Source organism: Schistosoma mansoni, chromosome 6 (assembly GCF_000237925.1).
Source record: "Schistosoma mansoni strain Puerto Rico chromosome 6, complete genome".
NCBI lineage: Eukaryota > Metazoa > Platyhelminthes > Trematoda > Strigeidida > Schistosomatidae > Schistosoma > Schistosoma mansoni.
In genome coordinates, this window is record NC_031500.1 from 1,265,380 (window position 1) to 1,275,000 (window position 9,621).

The following is a 9,621-nucleotide window of genomic DNA, read 5'->3' on the forward strand; positions in this document are numbered from 1 at the left end:
CGTAGTGTGATATTACCCAAATGAATGAGAAAACTATGAACACTTTCCAAACACTACACACATAAACTCACGCTTGGAAATCTCGAAGGATCTGGCAATAGTGCAACCGTCTTCGTATCACGCAGTCTTGATAACCAACAATCATCTATTATCACATATTTGTAACCCAGATCTCGCCAACCATCGGATACCAATTTATCAGCTGTTCGCTTGATTGCATTTTCATTAAGACAGTTGATTTGAGTGTTGTTGCAGTTTACTTGACATCCAAGTTGTTGCCATGTGTTCCACCCCATTGGTGGTGTTCTAGCCAATCCATTATTCAAACACATAACAGAATTCAGAGTGAGGAAGACTACTCCCGAAAATATCGTTAGCACCGTGAACATATTATCTAAATAGAAAAATTGATTAGTTAATAAGCATCAATTAACTGAAGTGTAATTTGATTGAGCTGTATATTATCACAAAACATCGTTTTATCAAACCATAATCAACAGGTTCACTTTATCAAAATAATATCCTTTGATAGGTGAACTTTGCCGACATGCATGAGATACGCGATCTCCCTTCATTTCACAATGTTAATAATCCGAATCTCGAATTTATGTATGCGAAAACTACAGTAATCAGCAGTCATAATCTCGTCTCTCGTTCAATTTGCGACACTCCAATTAAGCACTTATACAAATGGTTGAAACTTAGACCTACGAACTATTCATTTCCTTACAATTTCCGCATGTTGCACTAAGTGAGAATGTGACTTAAAAAATTTATAACACCTATGAAAGTAATGAATTCAGTGAAAGCGAGCAACCGTGAATTGTCCAATACTCGCCACTTCAGGTTGAACTAGTTATTGAGTAATCGTAATTCAGTCATTCTGAGATTGCAGTTGTCTGGAAAGGTCTCTTAAACCGCACGTCTTCGTGACTGAATAGTCTGTTGTTTATTAAGTTAAGACACCGGAGATCATTGTACAAAAATCATTCCAAATCTTCACTCATCATGTCAAATATCGGTCTCAATAGGGTCATCATCATTTTAAACATACGGTGATCCCATTCTCCTAATAGACATACTTATGGTGCATTTGCATTTTCTTAACACCGTTTTATTTTCAGAGTTGAATTCATGTGTCAATGTAAGCTAAACCATCGTTGAAAGTAACCTCGAAGCATCGGACGACTGTTCTGTCCAAATATGAGACTCCCCAACAGTGCTCATACACAACCCCATTCGAAAACATTTTTATGATTGCTCAATAATTTTCAATATCATTATTGTCAATACGTTGTCTACAATAATCCAATCGTGGTAAGCGCACTGAGAACATAGTCGGCAGATTACTGATATATCTATTTCTGAATGAGAAAGTGTGATCATACAGTTTTGTAGAGATTGAAGAAACTTCAACCAAAACCACAAAATAATCTCAGACAGACATCACGATCTCAGTCAAGCTGACCGTCTTGTCACCAACTGTGAGGATGGTCCACAGGTGAAGTCGAGGGGCCTCTAGGAAGCTCAGAAGGAGCCCAACATGTTCCATCCAATCAGCTTTTCGAAGAATATTCCAGAATTGCTCCGTGGAGCTTCCCTATTGGACAATGCTGATAACTCCCTGTCTGCGGATTGGATAACTATAATGATGATTTTGTTTCTACCAAAAACTATAAATACCCGATAATTTTGTACCATATTCGACACTGTCAGGAATAACATTCCTTCTACTTGTCTTCTGTCTTTTGATTTGTGACTTGGAGGGTTCCAGCGTTCGACTGCTCAAGTATTGTGCTATCGACTAAGAATTCTAAGTTCGAGATACAACAACTGGCGACGAGGTTTAGCTTATCAAGATGTCATTTACCTTTGAACTATTTGAAGCCTTGTTGGAGCGTCAAGAGAAAAGATTTGAGCAATTCCAGGTTCGTATCATAGAGACTTTAACGCAGAAATTGAACCTAAGTCAAACTGGTGCTACAGATAATGCTTCCAAATCTAATGTCGACCATATTATTAATTCTATCCAGGAGTTTAATTTCGATGGTTCGGCTGGTACTACTTTCGAAACCTGGTTCAAGAAATACGAGGATTTATTCAAGGTCGACCTCAGAAAACGTGATGACACCGCCAAGGTCAGAATACTCTTAAGAAAACTTGGCACAGTTGAACATGAACGCCACAGTAATTTCATTCTTCCAAAGAACCCAAGAGATTTTACTTTTGATGAAACCATTGAGATTTTGTCACAAATCTTTGCTGAACAGTCGTCCTTGTTCAATATTCGTTATCAATGTCTGAAGATAACGAAAGCAGCCGATGATGACTGGGTGAAGCATGCAGGTTTAGTAAATCGTGAGTGTGAACGCTTCAAATTATCAACTATGACAGAAGATCAGTTTAAATGTCTCGTATTCGTGTGTAGCCTTCAATCTTCCGAAGATGCTGATATCAGAACCAGAATTTTGAGTAAAATTGAACAGTGTCGAAGCATAACACTACAAGAAGTTACTACAGAGTGCCAAAGACTGGTAAACTTGAAACACGATACTTACATGGTCGAAAATAATAACCCGTTGCCACATGTTCATGCTGTAAGCGAAAAGAAGGAATTCCGCCCCAGAAATGTGTCGCTAACAGACAACCAGCCTCCATCTCCATGCTGGTCATATGGAGGTTGGCACTTTCAGAGGTTTTGCCCATTTAAAGAACATCGTTGCAGTAAATGTCATCGAAAGTGGCATAAAGAAACAAACGAAAGAAGAAGAATCCAGAAACTACATTTGCAAAACCTTACTTCAAGAAATACAGGTCTGGCGCATTAACGAAAAGAATATTGGTATCACATAACATAGCACGAAGTTGCCTCCAAAGAAAGTATGTAACCTTGAATATAAATAAACGCGGTACTTGACTTCAGCTTGATACAGCTTCTGATATTACTTTAATAAGCCCAGAAACTTGGTGGAAGATTGGGCGACCAACAGTGCATCGAACAACACAACTAGCGCACAGTGCATCTGGCGGTAAGTTAAACATTGTAGGAGAAATACCTTGCACAGTGTCTAAAGGTGCGGTTACGACAAATGCAACCATTTACATTACGAAGAACCCAGGACTAGACTTATTGGGACTAGATCTAATAGAAACACTTAAGCTAGCAGACCATTCTATTAACAGCATCTGCAGACGAGTGACAACTGACAACTCCTCAAGGTGTAACCAGAAAAGTACCGTGCCGCAAAGACATCACAACGTTTTTAAAGAAGAATTGGGAGAATGTACGAAGGCCAAAGCCTTGTTAATCCTCAAACCTGGTGCTACTCCCGTTTTTCGACCCAAAAGACCTGTGCCCTACGCAGCTCTACCGATTGTTGAACGAGAATTAGAACGACTGCAAAAAAGTGGAATTATAGAACCAGTGAACTTTTCTGATTGGGCAGCTCCAATAGTAATTGTTAAAAAGCCTAATGGAAGTATCCGATTATGTGCAGACTATTCCACTGGATTAAATGACGCACTTGAAGCTCATCAGTACCCCTTACCATTACCAGAAGACTTATTTGCGAAACTTAACGGGGGTAAGTATTTTGCAAAACTAGACCTATCAGAAGCATATTTACAGATTCCAGTAGCGGAAGAGTGCAAACATTACTTGACAATAAGCACTCATAAAGGGTCGTTTCGAAATAATAGACTTCCGTTTGGAGTAAAGACTACCCCTTCAATCTTTCAACAAGTTATGGATACTATGCTACAAGATATTCCTGGTACTGCGGCCTATCTTGACGACATATTAATCATGGGTACAGACTATGCTGACCTGGAGAAGAAGGTAGATATGGTTCTCAGACGCATAGCAGATTTCGGGTTTACATTACGTGCTGAAAAATGTGATTTCTACATGGAACAAGTCCGCTATTTGGGATTCATAATTGATAAAAACAAAAGAAAACCTGATCCTGAAAACATCGAGGCTATCAAGTCCATGCCTCCACCAACTGATGTGTCAACTTTACGCTCTTTCTTGGGAATGGTTAGTCATTATGGAGTTTATCTTCCAGAACTGCATCGCCTTCGTGCTCCTCTTAATGGGTTGCTGAAAAAGGATACCAAATGGTTCTGGTCATCTGAGTGCCAAGAAGGTTTCGTAAAACTAAAACAGCTCCTGTCATCAAACCTTCTACTCACACACTATGATCCAGATTTTCCCATTATAGTCGCAGCAGATGCGTCCAACTACGGAATCGGCGCAGTGATCGCACATACTTACCCAGATGGGTCTGAGGAGGCAATCGCCCACGCTGCACGGTCGCTGACTATGACAGAAAGAAACTATAGTCAGATAAAAAAAGAGGCCCTCTCTATTATATTCGCAGTGAAGAAGTTTCACAAGATGCTATTTGGCAGAAAATTTACCCTACTAACAGACCATAATGCGCTGCTGACAATTTTTGGATCGAAAAAAGGTATGCCTGTATATACAGCAAACCGTCTACAGAGATGTGCAGCGACACTGCTGGGCTATGATTTCAAGATAAAGTACCAACCAACAACGGTTTTTGGACAGGCAGATGCCCTTTCAAGACTAATTAGTTCCCGTACAAAACAAGAAGAGGAGGTGCTCGTGGCTGCCGTAGATGTTGATGCCGAGGTTCACACAGTATTAGCAGACGCAGTTCCCGGACTTCCAATCACATTCGAAGCTATTAAAGCAGCTAGTGAGAAAGATAACGTGTTGAAGTTTGTTCGCCGCTGTATACTCAACAAGTGGCCTTCGTCTAGAGTACATGGAGAACTCTTGCAATTTTTCCGTCGACGAGATTCATTGACAATTGTAGATTCCTGCATCATGTTTGGCCACCGTATCGTTATCCCCAGAAATCTTCGAAACCAAGTCCTTAAGCAGTTCCACAGCGGACACCCGGGGATAAGTAAAATGAAGTCGTTAGCTCGAAGCTACGCATACTGGCCATCAATGGACCATGATATAGAGCAAAAATGTCGCAGTTGTTCGTCCTGTTTAGAGGCCGCAAAGAACCCAAATAAAGCTGAACCGCAACCATGGCCAAAACCAGACGGTCCCTGGCAAAGAATACACGCCGATTTTGCCGGCCCAATACAAGGCAGAAACTACTTGGTTGTTGTCGACGCCTTCACGAAATGGCCAGAAGTATACGACATGCCGAAAATGACGTCAGAGAGTACTATGAGAAAATTGACAGGTTTGTTCGCTCGTTTTGGGGTTCCTGAGATCTTAGTGACTGACAACGGCAACCAGTTCATGTCATCTGTCTTTAAATGGTTTTGCATTGAAAATGGCATATCACATCTACAGTCTCCCCCGTACCATCCTCAGTCGAATGGCCAAGCAGAAAGATTCATGGGTACTAGAAAACGAGCTCTAGTTAAAGGGGGAGGAGAGGCCATCTTAGAACAAGTAATCAGCAAGTTCCTTTTGTCTTACAGAGTTACCCCCAACCCGGCAGTACCCGAAGGTAAGTCACCAGCCGAGTGTATGTTCGGAAGGAAAATTCGAACAGTCTTTAGCAGTATGTTGCCATCTAGAAAGACAAGTAAACCCACGAATGGAAACCATATGGTCACTCGTAGCTTCAAGGTAGGTGATAGGGTACTCGTTAAATCGTATCAAGGTGAGAAAAAGTGGGAACCAGGTATTATTGAACGTCGAGTTGGAAGTGTATTTTACCTAATCCGAAGAAATGTCGGTACTTGTATTAAACACATCAATCAAATTCGAAAAGATGGCAGAACATTGATGCCACAAAGCCGGCTCCCATTTCATTTGTTCATAGATTCGTCTCCAAAAAAGCACTCAGGGTCGCGAAGGTTGAAAAGATAAAAGACGCAAGAGCAAGGCGACACAACCTTCGAGAGTAATGAGTCGCAAGAGAATCGCGGTAACTCAATTCCAGGTGGATCCGAGAAAAAAGTCTTATACAACAGACTTTAAAGGGGGGAGGTGTGAGGATGGTCCACAGGTGAAGTCGAGGGGCTTCTAGGAAGCTCAGAAGGAGCCCAACATGTTCCATCCAATCAGCTTTTCGAAGAATATTCCAGAATTGCTCCGTGGAGCTTCCCTATTGGACAATGCTGATAACTCCCTGTCTGCGGATTGGATAACTATAATGATGATTTTGTTTCTACCAAAAACTATAAATACCCGATAATTTTGTACCATATTCGACACTGTCAGGAATAACATTCCTTCTACTTGTCTTCTGTCTTTTGATTTGTGACTTGGAGGGTTCCAGCGTTCGACTGCTCAAGTATTGTGCTATCGACTAAGAATTTTCAGTTCGAGATACAATATCAACATAACAAACAAAACCTTTTTTATTATAACATTTCAAAACATCCACATCTAGAGTACAAGGAGTAAATATAAAACGTACATTATCATTGCCATTCATACAGACTAGAAACAATCAAAGTCCTACAATGTAAAACATCATTGAGTGATCTATTTTCTACGAATATTCATACCGAGATATAACTGCAGACAACAAACCACACTTGAAAATGAAACATTATCAAACCATTATGTATATGTCATCACACAATTAATAATCGACACTTACATTTCGTTTGAATTGCCCAGTTGACTGAATTAGGAACTAACTCGTATTTATACTCTAATGAATATGACCGTAGTAAAGGAATGAACTAAAAGCGACTGTGAGGGGTTTTATCACTCATTGATCAACCAGTTAATAACTTTGAAAATACACATTTTTTGAAGTCAAACAACCATATATGAAAGTGCACACGGATCTCACATTAATACCGAAGCCACTCCACCCTTCATTGCGTTCTTCACTAAATACATAAAAACTAGTTCATAGACACATCGACTGTCCGTCTTCTGATAACCTTATGAGGACAGGAACGGAATATGATGGGTCTTACGATTGTTCTTCATAATGGTCATTTGTTTGGGATTAATGGATTATGTACAATGTGTTGTGTGTTTTGTAGTGGGGATTATGATTTCAGATAAGTGGTGTTTAGTTGGTGTGTGTATGCGTGAAGGAGTGAATGTGTCTTTGAGAAACATTTATGGAGGACACTGATTTGCATGTTCTTCTCAATCTACATGAATGGTGTTGCACACTTTGTGTACTGAACACCATGACGTTCAATCAATGACGGGGTTCAACATAATTTGTTTAGCATTTGAGATTCATCGAGCATCATAGAAAGCCATATGAACTGGTCATTCTTAAACGACATAAGATTGAAATCGGTGAGGAAGATGTGTAGGCTCGATGGATGACTGTGATTGAGTTTACCGGTTTCGAGATAATGTGGTAAAGATGCCAAAGTTATTCGGAGGCTGACAACGCTATACACAGTAACACCTACTATTATTAATCGTACCCACCAACTGAAATCAAAAGACAGAAACGGGGAGATTCGATGATATATTCGGTTGTTTATCAACATATTGTGAATCGACTGATTTAATGTGACTAGCGATTGCAGGGATTGTTGGGTACGTCGTTACTACTCGTGACCTGGTGCGGATGAATGACCTAACGCCTTCAACTTCATGAGTCCATTAAAACTAATGTGATCAGCATCTAATATCGAACAATCACAGAGCCATTTATTTTGCGAATTTGTTTATCACTACAGTGGTTCAATCGTGAAACGTGTATTGTAGTTTCACGGATCATCATCAGGGAAACGAATCATAAATTCTGTTGATACATTTTCGATGAAACAGAATTAGAGACCGATGTGTATAGTAATATAAGTTGAATGAAACAACACTATGTTCAATGTTAATTTGCCATGCTAACATGATAACTGACAAATGTTCGATTGTTTAATATCTGGTTTGAGGAGTGCATTTTTGAGCGGCCTATAGCACAATGAAAGTGACCTCAAGCCCTCGTTCCAGTTTGATCGGCTAGTAATCTTAATGAACGTAACTTGACTTATTTGTTCAACCTCTCTTAGTATCATTACATTCAATCGACCTCATCCAATCAATATAAAAACCCGATGATATTTGTCAAGTGTCAAGTTTGACAATTAAACAAACCACTTATAAATGAATGCCAAAGAGATAAACATTTACAATAATGGATCCTGCAATATTGAATAATGTTTCTTTCATTTTAAAATTTTTTAGTTATTATCGGACTGCAACAATGAAGCTTCAAATTAGACATACGATAGAACAGTGAATGACATATATTTTTATGTTCATATATGACAAGTTTGATTCCGGACGACTTAATAGACATTTGAAAAGACTACAGAAGGTAGACTAAAAACTGACGGAACACTTCCTTGTTTGGACTAGTCAGCTGGAATTACGCGCGTCCTGGACTCCAGTATCACTCACGAACCACCTCTGCTTACAATGCTTTTGACTTAAATCAACATTGATGCAATCTGCACAGGATGTACATATGCCCATAAGAGACTGATCAGTTGCAGTCCGAAATATCAATGAGAAGATTCAAAGAGACAACGCAAAAATGAATTAAAACTTCGCTTCGTTGCATGGACTAATCGCTGTCGAGACTTAGTATATAAGTGGATGATGCCATGGAGTTCGGAGGCAACGGCAGTAGGTTCGAGTCGTAGAGTAGAAACTATTATTATTATTATTAGCCTTATTTATTATTAGATTTTTGGTACAATATAGAATTCTCAGCACAAAGTACTTCAACAAGTTTCCGTTTCTTACTTCTTCGTCCTTCCTGACGATAAACATTGAATGATCGCCAGTTAGAGGTTAGCAGTGCAGTCAATCGACATCTGAATAATGTGCATTCTTCTTGCTGAATATTGTCAGCAACCACGATATCTCTGATTAGGCCTTCTGTAACAAAATTAGATAACTTGTTGAAATATCTAGATGACAGGAACAGGTAGCCCAGATGTTTAAAGAGGTCGCCACATAATCAGTTCTGAGGAGCAGGCACATTCATTTGACGAGCTATAAATAGGACGAGGCGCTTGTCCTGGATTGCACTGTCACCCACCAACAGTATTTGCTGATTTTAAAGTTACTTATCAACCATATCCTCACACCTGATCATCGGTGTTTCACTTTCGAATTTCGATTTCCATGTCGAATGCAAAGATGAAGAGCGGCATAACTGATGTAGAGTAAAGGTGGATGACAGATTTTGTGAGTGTTATTTGACAATCTTCCAAGTTGAAGAGAAATGAAACCATTATTAAACCTTAGTCATATTGGTCCCAAAAGAATTCTTTTATAAGATCATCAGAAGCCAAGAAGATCCTCAGAACATTGTGCCTAATCAGCTCACATCATATAGATTAATGACACTACATGTAAAGGAGATCCATCGTGAGAATCTCTCAATCACCGTCAGATTTTTGATCTTCTATTCTAATTTCGCTTATAATTACTGCTCAAATGTGACATGGTCAGTAAGGTGATGATAAGACATAGATATATTTACATTGAATAAACACTTTATAGAGCTAGATCATGCCTTTATTTCTTTCACCAGCGGATGGTAAGTTCACGTAATAAGGCTGGACTGCATATTTCTCCCACTTTCATGTGTATTTAACTATTCAGCTGCTCTTAAAAGAGAGACTGTATTG

At 39.4% G+C, this 9,621-nt stretch overlaps 1 protein-coding gene across 1 annotated transcript in view; it reads right to left on the reverse strand.

Annotated features, from left to right (window-relative positions):
* Smp_179260 (putative alpha-galactosidase/alpha-n-acetylgalactosamini da se) overlaps positions 1 to 332 on the reverse strand; it is a gene marked incomplete at its 5' end in the record, with an annotated part of 21,518 nt that extends 21,186 nt beyond the window's left edge. Inside the window, one exon of the mRNA XM_018797893.1 lies at positions 72 to 332. Within this exon, the coding sequence (XP_018652890.1) occupies positions 72 to 332 (261 nt within the window). The remainder of the gene's footprint in view (positions 1 to 71) is intronic.
* Between the last annotated feature and the right edge of the window lie 9,289 nt (positions 333 to 9,621).